Source organism: Strix uralensis, chromosome 14, assembly GCF_047716275.1.
Source record: "Strix uralensis isolate ZFMK-TIS-50842 chromosome 14, bStrUra1, whole genome shotgun sequence".
Classification (NCBI taxonomy): Eukaryota; Metazoa; Chordata; class Aves; order Strigiformes; family Strigidae; genus Strix; species Strix uralensis.
Window position 1 is genome coordinate 12,500,887 of NC_133985.1, and position 18,934 is coordinate 12,519,820.

At 43.4% G+C, this 18,934-nt stretch overlaps 1 protein-coding gene across 2 annotated transcripts in view; it reads left to right on the forward strand.

The window, feature by feature from the left end:
* The window catches only part of ERGIC1 (endoplasmic reticulum-golgi intermediate compartment 1), a 60,660-nt gene that overhangs the window by 23,019 nt on the left and 18,707 nt on the right, over nt 1-18,934 (forward strand). For both annotated transcript variants that reach the window (XM_074884243.1, XM_074884242.1), the window contains exons 3-5: nt 6,311-6,383; nt 16,165-16,259; nt 16,913-17,037. In XM_074884243.1, the coding sequence (XP_074740344.1) occupies nt 6,311-6,383; nt 16,165-16,259; nt 16,913-17,037 (293 nt within the window). The remainder of the gene's footprint in view (nt 1-6,310; nt 6,384-16,164; nt 16,260-16,912; nt 17,038-18,934) is intronic.

Genomic DNA, 18,934 nt, shown 5'->3' on the forward strand with positions numbered 1-18,934 from the left:
GGCGTTCCCTCGCTGAAAAGACTTGAGGAACCAAACTACTGCAAGCAGGGAATCCAGGTTCTGGATCAGTAAGGATCTGTGTGGGTGGCAATGCGCGGTGTCCAGTGGTGAAGATGATCTGGGAAACACATATTTCTCTCCCAATGTACTCAGGGGATTAATCTGATGATGTAGGTGGGACTAATGAGCAGAGATCTTTTTTTGTTGTTATTTGTCATGCTTTTAAAGAAGAAAAATTGCTTGGTCAGAAACCACCGATAGCGATCCACTCTCACTCCCATGTATCAATACATAGACTTTGGCTGATATAAATCTCTTGCCTTGGGCCCCTTTTCCTTCCTTCCTCCTCCTGAGGGAGGCTGTAGGCTGAGTAATGCAGTTTCACACAATTATATGCAGTGAGCACACTGTGCAGAGTGGTAAACATTGATCAGGTTGATCCTGCCAGGCCTGTAATTAGGCGCCTAATGCAGCTTTCCTGTTCCATTGAACAGTGACTTCCTTTGATCGTGTAGCTGTGCTCCATTCATCCATTCTTGTAGATGGGTCAGTAGCCTTGTATGTCATTGCTGACGTGAGTGATGTCATATCCCTTGGTGACAGCAGGCATCATATAGAACTGACTCAGTACCAGTGAATCAATGGACACAAAGGAAAGCCCTTTGTGAGCTAAAGAAGCTCCTCACTCCTTACTGTGAGGATTGTCGAAGACTCGAACCGGTCTCCCAGGGCGGTATGGAGTCTCCATCCTTGGAGATACTCAAAACAGCTAGACCTGGCCCTGAGCAGCCTGCTTTAGCTGACCCTGCTTTGAGCAGGGGAGTTGGATGGGATGACCTCCAGAGAGGTCCCTGGCAGCCTCAACTATTCTGTGCTTCTGTGAAGATAGCACATTACTCTAAATATTTACTTTCAGAGAGTCCTTGTCCTCCATGTTCTCCTGACCACTGAATTACTTGTATGTTGACTCCCTTTTAGGTTTGCTGAAACTGTGAACAAAGGGCTTGAATAAAACTGTTGGCTAATTTAGAGGCGTATGAGATTTAGTGTTTTGAAAGAACACTTTGAACTTGTTAGTGATCCTGCCTTCTCTTCTGTTTTGGAAACTAAGAGTTCCCACACTGTAACTGGGCTCCCTTTGAGAATTTGTCTTCTTATGAATCACCTGCAAAAGGGTATGTTTTAGAAACAAAAAAACATCAAAGGCCATCCAGTGTTAGGCTTTCTGATCTGCAGTAAACAGCTCAAGTGATAAGTCTGTTGTGGGAAGGCTTGAAGGCTGTGACTCTTACTTAAAATTATTAGCTGACTTATTTCTCTCTATTGTTATTTGCAGCTTCTCAGGCTTTGATTTTCTTCTCTAACTGGTTCTCCTTCTTTTTGTCAGAGTGTTTTAGACGGGCTGATAGAAGCTTTTGAACCACACAGGCAGCCAGTGAACTGTGGTGGCTTTGCCTGTGAGGATCTTGTGTGCAGCTTTCCTAATGGGCTTTCTGTCTGACCAAGCCTGTGACTTGTAATTTGAAAGCCAGTCATCTTGCATTTTGTAGGAGGCCATGAACGGGACCAGCCCATTGCCATGCCAGTTTGAAGCCTGGGAAGGTTGCATGATTTTGTGATGAATGCTTTAGGGAAGTCAGCTTGTAATAACACTGGGGGGCTTGAGGGTGGGGGAAGGTTCTGCCTCTCAAGTCTTTTAGTGTCTAATAAATATGTGAAACGACTATGGATGCAACTATTTTAGCTTTCTTTAAGTTCTCCAAGTTTTACAGAGCAGATACAAAATAGCCCATAGTAGCCAACTGTTCATTTAGGCCCTTCCCACATGATTTCTGCTGAAACTTTATTTCAGTATCACTTCTGGTGCTGAAGGCTTTCTGGAATATGAATGGATTTACTGCAGGATTCCTACAGTTGGTTTTGGATTGTGAAAAGGCATTTTTTTGAAAAGTTTAAGGTTTATTAGGGAAGAAGGCATAGATCAGATTACAGAAAAGAGGGAGTATATCAGATCTGCTTCTGACCACCAGGGCTAAAGTGGCCAACTCTTCTAGGAAAGAAGCAGCTCAGGGAGAGTAAATGTTAGGGTATTTTGATAGAGAAGAGCAGGAGATCTCGAATGCAAGCGAGTTCAGAAGCCAACTAGAGGGTTATTGAGGCTTTCTATTATGTATGGTTTTGTAAATTCAAAAGTTGCAGTGACCACAGCATACAAGATATTTCACATCTGTGTAGCAACCCTTCTGGTTACTAAAAATTAGTAGGAATGAAGGAACCAAAACCAGTCCACTGCTGTTTACAAGAGTGAGGTTTGTATAGAACAACATACCCACTGCTGTGGACTTCTCTGAAAAGTGTGCAGAAGTTAGTCATTCCTTCTTCTCAATAAAAATCTCTTCTTTCAGGCAGCATTGCAACCCCTGTACCACTCAGCCAGTCATGCCATTGTTGTCCCTTTTCTATCAGATGCTTGCGCCAGTCTTTGCAGGCCTTCCCACCCCTGTGTAGTGTGTCTGTGCTGCCAGCACACGGCTGTTCTAACAGACCTGACTAACGTGGTGACAACTTGGCCATGTTTGGGTATGTAGGCAGCAGCAGCACATGCCCTGGCTGGCTGACAGTTGGCATCTGGCTGGACAGGAGCAGTCTGACTTCTTGAGAGAGGGGCCTGCAACTTGGACAGCTGCTGTAGCAATCCTGCTATTTAACAGTCAGTGTGGATACATAGTTTGCATGCACATGTTGTATGCACACATGGTAATGTTATCCAGAAATACTCTATGCTGTTTGGAGGCTGGAGTTTTAAATACACATCAGGAAATATCAAAGTTATGATTCACATGGCATCTGTAACAAGACCCGTTCCTTGCACTTCATAGCAGTTTGCTCCATTGAATAATAAATACTATTAATTTTATGCCTTAATATAGACATGGACCCACGTTCTCAGTCTGTATGATGTGTTAAACACTTTGCGTTTCTTTCATTTCTTGTGGGGTGGGGAGGAAGAGTCAGGAATATACATAGATGGGGTATGCATCAGAAGGCATATGTACAAAAAGGTTAAAAGCTAGCGTAGGAAAAAAGCTTGGCAGAATTTCCCATCCTTTTGGGATTACTGATTAGCCAACAGCAGTGTGTTTCACTGTGTCTAACACCAGCAACCTTTCATATATTGATCGTGTTACTATATTAGAGTTTTAAGAAACCTGTCTTGAATGGTCCTTCGAGCTCTGTGGGAACACCGCAGTGTGCTTGCAGTTAAGCTAAGCTTTATGCATGAATTGTTTTATTCTGTCTGATCCTAGCCTTTAATCTACTTTTCCAAATATAATACAGTTGTCAAATGTGGGTGGCAGGAACTGCACATTTGCATGGAAGCGAGTAAAGGCCTTCACTATGAAATAAGTAGCTGAAGCACTGTGTGCATACATTCTTACGCTGGGAACATCGTATATGCCTGCAGCTCTACGCTAAGGAGAGGAGCTCACGTTCTGCGTCCGAAAAAACGTTGTCTCTAGAGACAGTTTTAACACATAAGACTTTCACATAAGTCCCATGCCAAAGACACCCCCCTGCCCTGAAAATGTGTGTGTACAAGAAGAGTTTAACATGCTAGCTAGGTCAGTGCAAATGTCCGTATAGTCTAGTGTCCTCCTGCCAGGAGTGGTCAGCAGCAGATGCCTGAGATGGAGCATGAGGACAGGTTAAACACTTCACTAGGCAGATCTGAACTTCCTGAGCTAGAGGTGGTTCTTTTGAGTTTGGTAGCCCTCAATGGATTTCTTCTGCAGGGCATGTATGATTCCTTTTTGAAATCTTACGGATTTTTTTTTTAAGCATTCTCAACACCCATAGTCAAGAATTTTCAGAATTTAGTTAGGTGTTGCGTAAAGGAAAACCTCTTGTTTTTAACTTCCTCCTTCCCTCCCATTCCTATACTGGAAGAGACAGTGAGTGGTTGTTCCCCATTCATCTCCTTCATGCTGCTCATGATTTTATATACCTCTCTCACGTCCACCCTTAGTAATCTCTTTTACAGGTTGAAAACTGACTACACAGTTTGAAGATTGGCAAAAGCATTGAGGAGCTTTGAAAGTCAGTCCCTCCTAGGTGTTTCAGGGCATTCTTGCAGGGTTTTTTAGATATAGGTTAGTGGAATTTTACTGTACTGTATTTAGTAAGTATTGTCACAAGCCTTCACTGCAAGAGCTGAATTGGAAGATGGAGTTGAGGGAGCAAATACTTTGTATACTGGAAAAGGACAAGATAATTTGATGATATAAATGGCAGAGAAGAAAGTTAAAAAATTGGAAGAGAGAGAAAGCTCTGAGAGAGAATTTACAGTTAGTAGTACTACTTGCTTGCATAAAAGTGCTGGAGAGCAGAGAGGTCTAGCTGATGCTGTGGAAAGCCTTTACAGGATGATAATGAGCAGAGAGGAATATGGGAAGCAATTAAAGAAGAAAGGGTTGTCTCTATGTCACACGCTCTCCCCTGAATCCTGCCAAAGATCAGAGATCTTGTGTCTCTACTGTTCGGTGATTAACAGTAAGAAACACTGGATCAACTAGTCTTGTGCCTAGGTTACTGGTTTTGTGCTCTTATGTAGGTGTATATATTCTCATAAGGATTTGCTGCTGTGCTTTAAGTAGACCTTTTTCTTCCCCCATGCTGCAGGGTGCACCATGCCAATGGCTTAGCTGGGTTACAACAGAGTTGTTCTTCTGTGTCTTGACAGCCAAGACTTGGAAGCAACTGTGTAACCATCTGAGGTTTCTCTTTAGAAATGAATATCCCGTCTTGCTTCCCATTTTCCTACTGGTCTTTGACTTTGTTTTTCCCTTTTCTCTCTTCATCCCAGCTAATGGATATTTTGGCATCTCTTTTAATCCCTTGCACTTTTCAGAGGGCCAGTAAATTAATCCACCTTGATGAGGAAGGGGAAGCAATGCATTTCTCTTTCCTCAGAACTATAAACTGACTAATCTGAAGAATGAGACACAAGGCTTTAGGTCACTCAAGGGTCTGTCTTGGTATTTGCCTTAAGTACCTCCTCTTTCCTTCCCTTGCCTCTCACATTCTCTACCAAGGGAGTTTGGACAGGCGCAATTGTATCATAAAATTGCTCCCCAGCCAGTTGTTGCTTGAACTTCCTGAAGGAATGGGTATTCAGACTGTATAGGTCATCTGGAATAAAGTTGAGGAACAGGGTTTTTCTTATGTATTTCTCAATCCTAATTAGTGACTATGGTAAAGGGGTCATTTCCAAAGAGTGCTTGGTCATTGTAACTCTGCTGGGATTGAGGGGTGAGCGAGATTGTACTGTTGTCACATGCCATTTCCTGGTTTACCCTTTCGTATAGTGATTCATGGTGAACTTGGGTATTTTATTTGATACAAATACACATTGCAGCCCTGTCTCCTTGAGTTGGCACATCTTTGTCTGCTCCAATCATTTCTGCTCAATATGATTTACAGCTGTCCTTCCCTCCAGCCCCTCCTGTGTGGGTCAATGACTGTCACTGCTGCTTGAATGTCACTGTACAATGTTTTGAATAGTTTCCTGATGAATAACCAATAATATGCCAGTTACTTTGGGTTTTCTCCTTTTAGCTCTAGGTTGGCATTCTTAGAAAAGACATGGGACTTTGTCCAGGTACTCTGCAATTCCTTCACTGGGAATTCTCCCTCTCTGAAGAGTCAATATATCAGCAAATGGAGAAATTAGAGAAGTATCAGGCATTGACTAGACTAGTCCATTATCACCATGTTTCTGCTGTACCAGCTCTATCTATTGGGTAGTGCGGTCTGTGAGATGACTTACACATAGCCTTAGAACTTGACAAAGAACCAGAATGTCTCCTAATCCACAAAATACTGTGTAGCTGACTGTATGCTTTTGAAGAAAGCGGATGCCGATTCTTTTTCCTTTTGGACGTTTTAGTAGTAAATAAAATTACATTTGGAGCAAGGGTTCCAAAGAAGTCGTATTGTCAAGAAGGAGGGAGAGCTGGCAAACCAATATTGTGTGCTGGAGATGGAGAATGCAGGACACATGAGGAGATGGAAATCATGATGGAAAAGGTGACCCAAGAATTAAGATACCCTGCAGGATGTTGGCTATTGGCATGCCATTGAAGTCACTGCTGTCTTGGCCTCATCTGGGTCATTGTCTCTAAAAAGTGTTAGTTCTCAAGTGCATCTGGGTGGCATATCCATGGGGGGAATAATATGCCTGTGTGAAGACAGTTTTTGCTTTTGTTAGAGATATGAAACTAATCTTTTCCTCTCCTTGCATCTTTTCCAGTCTCTGTCTGCTGCTGTCTCTTCATACTGTTTCTCTTCCTGTCTGAGCTGACCGGATTCATAGCCACTGAAATGTAAGTAAAAATCATGTTTTTCCTTTGTTTGAATGTGTGCGCATATACGATTCTTTACAACTTTACTCTGTTATCTTGGGAAAATGTGCCTGTAGTTTCACTAGGTTGGTTAGTTGTCTAATGGTTTTTGAATTCCTTTTGATTGAGTCCAAATTCTCAGTCATTCATTCAGCTTTCTAATTTACTAAAGTATGCTGGGCAAACTTGATTCTAAAATACTTCTGATAGAGAAAACTGTCTCAGACCTGCTCGATCCTTTATTAGCTGCATACTGGATTTCTCTGTTGAGCACAGTGGATATTTTTTCATGTGATCACAGATCACATCGAAAGCTTCTGACCCTTTTCAGTTCTCTGAAATAATTAGTGTTTAATGTTAATAATACCTTTTTTTAATGTCAGAGCTGAACCTCTGATACATGCAATGGCTTTACTCATGCATCAGTTTTATCTTCTTTCCTTTCGCCTGTTGAGCCTTACTTGGAAACTTAGTTGACAGGTTTTGTGCCTGAAGACAACTTGTCCCAGGTAACTTTTTTGGAACCTTGCTTTGAGCAAAATGGAAATAATTTCTGCTTTAAAAGATTGCTCATAGAACAAGTATTTTAGTTAATCAGTTGGGTTTTTTTCCTGTTCTCATGCTTCTCCTGCCTTGAAGTAAACTTTTCTTAGTAACTGTTAACACAGGTACCTTTGTTTTGGGTTCTAGGAAACATTCTCCATCATCCGGCTGATGTGGCAGTGAGCTCACTAGACTGTGATGCACAGTTCCTGGATAGTTAGGAAGGGTGGAACTTCTGTCAGACTTACGTGATGGTCCAGATAGCAACAGATGTCACTGCTGAGCAAAAAAGCTCTGAAACGTGTTGGGCTCGTGTGCTGTATTTAGATTGACCATGCTTTACGTGGCTTCTGATAACCATGTGGCTTTTTCATTGTTTTTGTTCAGCTCTGACTTGGGTCAAGAATATAATTTCAAGAATAATTTTAACCTTGAGTAATGTTTAACCGTAAGACAGTAGCGTAATCTAGCTCTAGCTAATTGTTTATGCGCATTGCACATTTACTTTAGAGATGGTATCTTAGGTTTCATACTCACTGTTTCTTTGAATTCAGTTCTGTGCATTTGCTTGTAAAATACTAGGGTCACCTTATCAACTCGCTTCTCTCAGGAGCTGAGTTTTCTTGGTTTTCTTGTTTTAAAAAATCAAGAAAAGCTAGACAAATTGCTTCAAGTAAAATGGTGCTTTTTCTTGCTCTCCTCTTAGATCTCATCGTCTCATCTGGTTTTCTTTTTTCTTTTAGTTAATGCTTTACCAGAGGAGTTAGTAATATTTACCTATTTTTGATCCAGTTATTTGAGTGCACATGCCTTTATGTGTGGCAGCTCCCTGACTAGAGATTTCTTTTTAAACGGCAAAATTGTACAATTCTCTGAGGCCTCTTCATATTTTTTTCTTAAAAAGATGATGCATTTTCCATAAAGATATTAGAGGTGCTCTAAGTTCCTGCATGCTCAGCTGACAAGTTTCTGATTCAAACATCGGGGAGATGGTAAACTGCCTTTCCCAGCAGGAGCTGTGTGGGGAGGAGGTGTTTGTAAGCAGTAAAGCAGTAAAATTTTAGAGAGGATGTCATGGAAGAGACTGAGACAAATAAATGCAGGAAACTGATTCGTCATGGACCGTCCAACACAATAGCTCACAGAATATGAAAACCTCCTTCTGATGAGTTATAGGTCATCAAAATCTCTCGTGCTGGGAACAGATCACCCACAACATTTGTGAATAGATCCCCCTGCAACAGCGGAAATACTTCAGAAAGTCACATAACAAAGTGCTTCCCAGTTCAGCAACTTCTAAAGTAGAAGTAAACTCTTCTTTTTCCATTTCTTACTCATTGCTTTCTCTTCTGGGAAACCCAGTACCTTAAAGATGTTCAAAAATGTTGCAAACCTCTTGTGCTTCCCATTTAAGTGTGTATTACTGGCAGTGTGTTGCGAGGCAGTATAGTCTCATCATTCGGAATAAGGTTGCAGAAGTGTGGAGCTCTATGTGGTCTGGAACAAACAGTGTGAGGACTCTGTGCCACCATTTAAACTGGGTGGTAGCAAATAACAGGGGAGATACTATCTCACAAAGATATTTTGAGCCTTGTTTGCCCATGAATCAAATACTTTTGAAGATATGGAAGAGTCCTTATGTGCAAACTGTTCAATTCCCATCAACTTTTATTGCAAGCTTTGAGTTTCTTTTGTATTAAGAGTCTCCTACATCAGATATCTCTCCCAGCTTGAAGTTTCCTAGTGTCAGCCAGGATCTGATTGATTAACTAGAGTGTGCACTTACATGGGGTGAGCTTTCCTGCTTTGCCAGTGCCAGCTGTACTATGAGACTGCATCAGCCTTTCTCCTCTTGTGTCCTATTTCCCTTAAAGCAGTCATGTGCTTGACAAAGCTGGATTGCATGGGGATAGCTGCACATTTTTGATGGCAAGGTGAAATTGAGAGCACTTGGCCTGGTGCCTTACATCAGAGACGTACCAGGTTCGCTGATGTGGACTCATGCTTACCTCATAACCCTATTACACCGAGTAATTGTGCATTGACAGCCTGCTTCAGGGCAAGTCAGCAGCAACCTCAACAGCGGGGGTACCCACAAGATTAACTGTCTAACTCTCGCCAACAGGAGGTTTCTTTGGTATCTGCATCTAAAGGGAGAGGTTGGTGTGGTTTGTTGAACTCATGCTGCAACATGAGAAAATAAGCTCTGCTCCTCACCACGCTAACCCCTAATACTTGCTAACTTCTACCCACTGCTGGGCTTTCTTCTACATTCATATGACTATAGCAACTTAAATTCCTGGTATTACTAGAAATCTCTGTTTGGTCACTCTTGCCCAACTTCAAAGCTGTTTTGCCTTGACCAGCCCATTGTCTTAGCATTTATAGTCTCAACTGCTAAAGACTTGTCTGGGTGGCAGAAAGCCAAGAAATTACACCCTCATCTTGAGGATAACAGTCATAACACTAAAACCAAACAGATTACCTATGTGGGGAAGACAGCGTGCATCACAGTAGCTATGTCATAACTCGTGTGGGCTTTTCTAATGAGCATGAAGATTGCGTCTGTGCACAGGAGCTTACTTCAGTTAAGAAGCCAAACTAAGACTCTGTGCGCATTACAGCCGACATGCAGGAAGTTCATGTGGCGTAGGTAACGCACTATAAATGCACATCCTATTTTGTTGCTGACTAGCTTCCTGTGTAGATGAGCTCTGAGTAGGGCAGAAAACTCCTAGTTTCTCATCTTCTAGATTTATTGCATGACCCTAACAGGCACTCCTCTGAGCAGCCATGAAGGAAATCAAAGCTTGGTTCTTAGGTGGGGCTACATCCTTTTCAGGAAAAACACAGTGAAAGGCTGGTGAGGGAAGAGTTTTTTCTTTCTTTGCTCAGCAACAACCCATCATTGCAGTTAAGGGGAGGGTGAGTTTAACTCTGGAAATCAAGGGCCTTCTTGGTTTTTTTTGGTTTCTTTTTTTTTTTCCGGTCCAGACTGAGAGTGACTGAAGACTTAGTCCAAAACAAGAACCTAGAGTAACCTCCTCAATTCTGTAAAAGACAGATAAAGAAAAGGAGGTCCGTGCTCCACATTTGAACCTCCGCAAAATTGACAGTATCAAACATGGTTGTCCCACTGAGCAAATGACTCAAATGGCTGAAGAAATGAAGCTAAAGTGTTAAATGTGTCTGGTATTTCCTGGGCAGGATCAGTAGTAGGTTGAGAGTTGAGAGCAGATTGAGGGCTAGAAATTGTTTGGCATACCTTTAGCAGCCTTCCTCATTCATTGTGCTGTTATGTTGCAAATCAAGAACGTAGAAATCACCTATCTCTTTTCTAATTAACTCAGATCAGCGCTAGAAGTTAATAGCTGGCAAGATGATAATCTTGTAGTTTTATCACCGTAATTAGGTCATGAATTATGTTCTGTAGGATCAATAAGAGTTTTCCAAGTATTCCATCATTAAGGAGGAAAGATGTAATTAACTAATCTAGTCTGCCTTGCATTGGCAGCCAAGGGAAGGGGTAGGAGGGTATGAATGTGATACTTGCCGTATGAATGTAGCTGCACAACAATAATTCATCTGCCACAGCACACTGTAGAAAGCAACAAACTGTTCCTGGCAGTGTTTTCTTTTTCTTTTTTTTTTAATGTAGTAAGAGGCAAAGAACAGTCTGAAGTGACAAGTTTGTCACTTGGAAGGCTGTGCTCCCCTGCAAGGCAATTAATTACTTAAGCAGAATATCTGTAATAAAAATACTGCCTTTGCATAAAAGCATAAATAATGAGCAATGTCTAAATCATTTGTTCGTTTAAGGTGACCAGATCATTCACTGGGGACACCTGCTTGCTTTAATCTTTAGGAAAAATACATTGGCCAGTCTGTATCACATCACACAGCCCAGCTCCTATGCGAGGGCCACATCACGTGCAGCACAGCTTGACTATTCGTGCAGGCTGTCAGGTGCCCCGAATGTGGGAGGCAGCAAAACGCCAGGAGCTTCCGAGACCAACATTGCTTGTTCATACTGGATTCGTTTGCATGCCCAAGACTGATCCTACAGTGAAGCAGAATTGCTGTCATACCTGCCTTCAGCGGTTTTTTGTCCCTTAGCTCTCCAAGGTATGTGGAATGTGTCTTGTGGCTCTCAGCCCATGGAAATTTCTCATAGCAACCTGCATGGTCAAACTGCACCTGCTGTAAGCAGCAGAGTGTGATCCTGGCGCAACAAGAGTTCTTTCTGCTGGAAACCATAACCTCGGAGCATAAGCCATCTGCACCAGGAGTACAACGCTACAAGTCATATGTTCTGACACTACGCTGGAGATGCAACTCCCAACTCCACCAGCTCATCCAGTTGAGGCAGATAAAATGCTGGAGCAAACTGGATCAGCATAGGGAATACAGCCTAGTAGTCAGAGGGGAATGACAGTTGTAATCCTGATCTTGCCATGGACTGACCTTGAGACACACACTTTTCTGTAGAAGGATGTAATACTTAGCTGCCTACCTCTCAGGGGTGCTAAGAAGCTTAATTAATGTTTGCGTAGTAACTTGGAGATTACCTAATAAAAGATGTGATATATTTGTGAAGTGTTGTTATGCCGTTTGTCCTAAGGTACATATGTGGGTTAGCAGGAAGCGGAAGGTCGTGTCATGATGTCATTTGCAATTTCTGACTCAAATCTATATTGACGTCTTTCAAACCCTTCTTCTTCCTGCCTCCTGGAGAACTGTAATTCCTTCCTTTGTAGGACAGTGTGTTTTCTGTGCTTCACAGCTGAGCCAGGACCTAATCTGGGACAAAGACCTTCTCAATGAAGAACTGATTGAGATTCAGGGCATAGAATGAAGATTACAAATGGCGGAGCAATAGACATACACCCAATTTATTACACAGCAGAGAAGTTACTGACCTGCTTGTTGTTTCTTCGCACAAATTGAGAAGATGATGGGTTGTTTGTCCTATGATGAGTGTCCTCTGGTTTGGCACAACTGAAAAGATGATAGTGTGGGAATCTCAGCTTTGGATGGTTGTGTTTCTGAAAGGTGGTTGATTAGAGCTGAAATGGCAAGTGGAGCCAAGAGAGCTCGCCTGAGAGTCTTTGGAGAAGCTTTGGGCTCCCTCAAGAAAGAATAATTATTTTCCCTCTTAGGCTTAGGGTCCTGGAGACCAGAGAGTACCTCCTGGGAGTTGGAGGACAAGGTAAAATGCAGCTTGCTGGAGTAAGTGCTTGTATTTTTGTATAGCTGATGACTGGGGAGGAGGGTGCTTGGTTATTTGCTGTGAAAGATGGAGAAAAAAGGCTAAAACCTGAGGCAGAGACAAGGAGGACAGAGGACAAGGAAGATGTGTTCAGAGAGCACCCAGGCAGCACGTGAAGCTCTGGAAGGTTGATGAAGTGTGTCTCCTCTTGTATTCAAAGAGCCACAGGCTCTTCAGCTGTTGAAGTGCTGAAGCGTCTAATGTTAGTGGCCAGGGCTGCTGGGTTGAAATAAGTTACTGGTGAAGTTTTGTTTCTGGGGAAACAAAGCTGTTGTGTTATAAATCTGAGTCCTAAAGCATGGGGAATGGGTCTGGCTTTCTTTGGATAAAATCTCAAAGATGCTGTTTCCCCTTCCATTCTCTCTCGCGTGCCATTTGCATGATCTGCAATCTTAGCCAAAGAGTCCCTCCAACTTTTTCTGTGTAATGCTGTGAGTTTGTAAGCAAACGTGATAAGCCACTGAGAAGCCCAGCAGCACTGTTCAGGAATGTGAAGTATTTCAAAGTGGCTCTTTCTAGAAGTGAAACAGATTCCTTCTGTGTGGATCATAGCTCCTGCTGCGTGAAGAAACTTTCCTCCCTTTCCTTGAATCAGTGGTGGGAGGCCCTGCAGGGGGAGAGGTCCACCTCTCACCTGTCCTATTGCCCTCACTGTACTTTCATAGCTCTGTACCTCATCCCTGCTTTATTGTGCCACTTTTATTCAAATAGTCTTTAACCAACTCCAACTTTAACCAACAAAATACCAACTCCTGCGTGCTTAGAGTCTTCGGAGGAGGTACGTGCCATCTTTGGAGTCACAATATGACTCTCTACGCTGCCTCTCTAAACGGCCATAGAAGCAGCTGCGTTTACAGTGTCCTTCTGCCTGACCTCAGGTTTTATTTCACTTGTGACAATCCCAGATTGACTGTTAAGCACTGTTACTCCTGGGACACTTTACATACCGAGAGGGACAGCTATAAATTAGAGCCAACTTCATTTCTTCCACTGGAGACGTTATCCCTTCAGGGACAGTTGCTGGTAGTGGTAAATAGTGCTTTTCCCAACATCCTGGGAATGTACGATTAAATAATAGGAAGGCTGTGTGCAATTTGTCTTCTTGGCCCTGGGGAAGAGGATAGCAAGGGAGGTATGAGGCAGTTCTCTGCCAGCTCTGTCCAGACTTAGGTGGCAGTGGTTCATAGGGAGATCCTGGAAGGAGTAGCCTTGACTGTGGAAGTTTGCTTTATCTGTAAGATTTCCAGAATGTATTTTGGGAGTGAAATTTCCAGTTTGTTGAAAATGATGATGTTTATTCTGAGGTTTGCCCCAGCAAGCGTAGCCTGTGGTGTGTTGTCATTGTGCTCTTGGTTCCCTGTAGTGAGAGGGAACCTCATTTGACAGAGCAGCTCAGCACAAAGGGTGCCCTTTGAAGCCCCTGATAAGAAACCTTGCTGGGTTTGTTAGCTTGGGCCCTCTGCAAAAGCTGCTGCTGCCAGGAGGAGGCAGTGGCTGGTGCTGGGAGGGAGAAGCAGGGTTCAGCAGGCAGGGTGCTCCATGAAAGGCAGCGCTGCAGGCCCAGTGTAGGGGAAGGAAGGACAGTCATGAGCTGTCAGATGTCTAAGGAGTGATAGATAGGGTTATGAAATTGGGAACATAAGTAGGAGAGGGGCAGGGGGCTACTAGGTAGAGAGGAGAAGGAGGAAGTGGCTGTGAGCCTTGCCCAAAGGACAGGTTGGGAACCATTGGTCCAGTGACCGGAGTGCGGGACAGAAAACCAGTTTCCTTTATCTGAGACTAATGGGCTGTGTGACGTGGACAAACTGGCCTACTTCCCTTTGCCTCGGTGATCCAGTCTGCAACTGAGTGACCTCACCGCTTGCCTTCCTATGTAAGAGCTTCCATAGGCTCCCTGGGCACAGTTTGTCCTTTTGACTTCTACCACCAACTGCTTCTCACTCGCTTATCACCGAAAGAAAGGCTTATGCACCTTTGCTTACGGACTGCAGCTGACCACATGTTTTCTGACAGGTTCAGAACTGGAAATCAGCAAATACAAATACTGACCTTCCCAGAGTTTTCCTCTAAAGAGCCGGGATGTTCAGCTGCGCTGCTGAACCTGATGCGCTTCTCTGCCAGCCCTGGTGCGAATGCTCCTTCTTGCCAGTAACATCAAGTTGCCTACGGCACTGGCTGGGCATGGCCCACATCTCAGACAGCAGAGAGCTGGGAAGAAGCCAGGTGCTGTTACAAAACAAGTTGGCTAGCAGCTGGGATCTTGATGGAAGGACTCGGAAGCGCAGAAGGGTGCATTGCTTTGGGGGATTAATGCCTGCCCTGGCTGGAGCTGCTCCTCACAACCATATTTGGACATATGACTTAATCCCGATCACTACCCAATCTGCCAGTAATAAACACGTAGAAGATTTAATGCATTCCACCTGGGAGGAGAGGGCTCAGCCAAGAAGCTTCTAACTAGGTCACTGATGAGCAATCTTTCCCCTCCCTCTGTGTCATTTTTATTAATCACTTGAAAAATACGTTGAGTAATGATTGCAAGCAACTTGTCAAGCCAATTAAAACCAGAGAAAGGTAGGGCTGTGAAGCTGAAGACAAATGCTGTGCTGGTTTTAAATGAGTGTCTGTAAACCCCACTGACCTGTTGAGTAATTACCTCCAAAAAAAATTGGCAGCTGTATGTTTCTCAGTGTGAAGGCTTGTTTCTTCTGAATCCACAGGGCAAACAGTTCATTATGGTCCAGAGATGTATCACCAGAGCAAAATCGCTTTGAATCTGTCTTGTAGCTGCCCTTAGTCTGGTTTGTCTATTAGCATATAGACTCTTCAGCAAGGGCTTGTCAAAGGGTTTCATACACTTTGAGCATTAAATAAAAATAATACAGAGCACTTACTAGGGAATTTAGTTCATTTTATGTAGATTGAACGTAAGTTCTCATAGCTTTAAATCTGTCCAACTGGAAGATAAATTGTCAAATCTTCTTATTTGATGATGCTGAGCAGTGTTGGACTTTGAAGGAGAAAGAGCTGCTAGGTAATCTCACCATCTTCTCAGTTCAGTGTGGTGGGTTTCCCAGGAGTGGATTCTCTAGGATGTTCAGCTAATTCAGCTGTGCTTGCATTGGGGTTTTTTTCTTTATATTTTACATGTCAGCAGTAAATATTTATACTCTTGTATTCCTTTAACTCTATATCTGTATTTTGTCTTTGTGAAACGTATGCCAGCACTGTGGGTGCTACAAAACAACATTACTCTTTGGGAGACTGTTGCATAGTGTGTTAGATCCTGCTGTCCAGGATGTTTCTTCCCATCTGTTCCTGGCTCAAATCCTCTTTGATTTTAGTTGTTGATTTTGGTTACCATTCAGAGATTGAAACGAGATACTAAGGAGGGAGATACAAGTATGCCATGCTGCCTTCTTTTGCCGCTGCTCTGTCAACTGGGTGGCAATAACAAATGGCAATTAGTTACACAAATGAGCTTTCCTGTAGGATAGTTGAGAGCAGCCTTTCTCTAAAACTATGAAACAAATCAAAAAGCACATGCTTTCCTCTTTCCTAAAAGGAGTAACAGCCCAGGTATGTGGAGGGCTAGCACGCTAGCCTGCCACTTCTTCAACATTAGGTTCTTGTTTTGTATCACCTCTGGAGACTCAGGTTAGGGAAGGGAGCAGGAAGTATAAATCAGAGTAGCAGTTTTGTTTTCTGGTGGTGCAAGGGACTTGTTTAAAGCCTCCTGCACTTGCCAAGCAAGAAGTAAAATTAAATCACGATTTACTCCATGCAGCTGTGGAGGGCTTTTCCTGCTCTCTGTCTTGTAACTCTGTTGCAGCTGTCACACAGTCGAAGCCCCAGCTTCAAAGTCTCCTTTTTTCCCTTCCCATGCAAGTTGTATTTTTTCTGTGATAAGTATCTGCGTGCCTGAACCCACCTGTGTTTTCTGTCCTCCAGAGTTAATGAACTCTACGTGGATGACCCAGACAAAGACAGTGGAGGTAAAATAGAAGTGAATCTGAACATCAGTTTGCCAAACCTGCATTGTGAATGTGAGTACTCCCTTTCACTTATCAATTTTCCTTTGCATTTTAAGTTAACACTTGAAATGGGCCCAAACTGGTACAGTGGCCCTTCTTCTTCTGTAATAGGGTTAATGGAGATCAAGAAGCTGCAGCCTTTGCCAATACCCCATCGCTTTCTGTTCCAGGCCAGGACACCTGTTTTCTTGGACCCTGTGCTCACTCTACAGCCTGTGTTAGTGACTGACCTCCCTCGATGGCCTCTTTCTAAATCTCATTTTCTTTTTTCATAACGATCTTTTTGTCTCGGGGAGCAAGAAACTTCCCAAGTTTCATTCGTAACTCTGAATGGACCAGCTAGTTGTTGGCTTTTCACAAATAACCTGGCTTGGCCACCTGAAGTTTTTCTATTTTTGTAATTGAGATTGCAGTCAGCCGTCAGAGTATGGGAGGTATATTTGTGTCAGATAGGCAGTCTGAAAAGTTTGGTTATGAAGTTCTTTCTGAAGAGCTGGTATAACAATTAATATTTGACAAATGACGTTACTAGTACAGTTTACTCAAATGTCAGGAAAAAAGATGTGGATTTTTTTCCCAGTAAAAGCAGTGCATGCTTTTCCAATGCAGCCTTCCTGTTACTTCTTTTGTTTTGATTTTTGTTTCCTCCCTTCCCACCCATGCAGTAGTTGGACTAGACATCCAAGATGAAATGGGAAGGCATGAAGTGGGTCATATTGACAACTCGATGAAGATACCTCTCAATAATGGGGATGGCTGCAGGTTTGAGGGCCATTTCAGCATCAACAAGGTGAGTAGGAATGACAGTGGGTGAGTGTGTGCTGGCTGGGGAAATGCTAGCAAGATCCATTTGTAAAATGCTCATGAAAATCTGTGTGGCAGTGTCTCTTCTGTAGCATGTACGTTGATGTCCCTAATCAGCGGTAAGGTTAAGTCTCTCAGTGCTGCAGAACAGGGTGGGCAGAGGTGGCTGTGTAGTTAGACCCACAGAGAATGTGTTAGATCAGGCTTTTTCTTCATTCTCCAAAACAGGTAATTGAGATAGTGTTGCTTAACAGCAGAGAGTGGCTCTGTTGTGGCCAGTGCTGTCTCTTTCAGTGCAGCAACCTAATGTTCAGGGGATGTATGAACTCCCTACAAATGCCATATGGCTTCTGTGTTTACTTGTCATGACTTTTGCACCTCCAAAATGTGACTCACTGTGCAGAGGTCTTTGGCAATGTCTCTATCCAAGTGCTCTTTTGTTCCGAGAGCCGCAGAATGACAGGAATGTTCCCTACTAGAGGCTGCCAGCGTAACAGAAGTGGCTCCGTGCTGAGATGTTTGGAATACATGCACGCGGCCTCTGCGCATGCTTTGTTGGGATGCTCCGCTTCTGTCTCAAAGAATGAAAATCCAGGCCTGGAGGAGGCTCCTCTCTGGGATGGGTGTGTTCAGAATTGAATAATCTTGCTATGTAATGCTGGAGATGACTAGCTGGGGTGGGGGAGGCAGTGGTGGGGCCCACTGATGTCCTAAGAAGGGCACACCCTTTATTCACGCCTCCTCATGTACCACAGGCTACAAAATCCTACTTCCTTCTTTTCCTCCCAGGTCATGTTAAATCGCATCTAAAAATAACAGACAGAACCTCTTACTGATTCTATGGCATGGAAAGGATTAGGGACTTAAAAAGAGGACGTTTCTTTCCTTGCCGCTAAGCCACCAAGATTACTGGCAGCTGATAGTCCACAAAACTGAGAAAGGGCTTCTTGAAAGGTAGTTCTTGTTCTGTTGATTCCCAAAGCACAGAGCTGAAATACTTGGGGTTTTGTCTGCCAGATGTAGTGTGTTCTGCTCACCAAAGCAACTCAAAAGGGGTTTGCTGTATGTGGCAGTGAGGATCTCCCTTTTCATCTTAATCTATGAAAGGCCACTAATTGCATTGTCTCATATAGTGGTTGGGACTGCTGTCAGAGGTGGAGGACCTGACCCAGGACTTACAGCTCTGAAAACCTGAACCTCTCAAGTATGAGCTGGAAGTCTTCAGTCCCTTGGCAGAAATTGTACAGCCTTCTGTATGAGCTGGTATCTGGAATGGGATGTGGCCAGGCTTTGAAACTTGACTAAGGGTTGCACTTGCATGTTATCCTCAAACCTGAAGAGGGAGGACAAGGTAACAGCAAGATGATTGTGTGTACTACTTACTGCAGTCTGCCACCCTGTTTACTGAGCTGGTGTATGACACAGCTTGTGTCCACACCTGAAAGTGTTCCCAGGAGTGCACTGCTGTTCCTCAAGTCATTTAAATTAGCTTTCCTGAAAGCACATGGAACCGGCATGTGGCCTCCCATGGCCCTGCTGGTGAGGTGTTTCTGCAGAGAGCACGATGGGCACCGGTTGTATAACCATCCTCCCACTCTTGTCTTAGGCCATGTCAGATTGCTCCTCAGTGTTGCTTAATTTCCCAACCTTTTCTCGATAGGAAAAAATTACTGCACCCTCTGTAACAGCGATTGAGCTGAATCTGCTGAAAGACTTCATGGAGTAGAACTAGTGACCTGAAAAGTATGTGCATGCTAGAGTGATCCCATCAGAATGACACCAGTGCTCATTTTCTGTCTTGGAACTGAGTCCTTAGGTGACATCTGTATTTTTCAGAACTTTGTATTTTCCTCTGTTTAAAAACAGAAAATCCTGTACTTGGA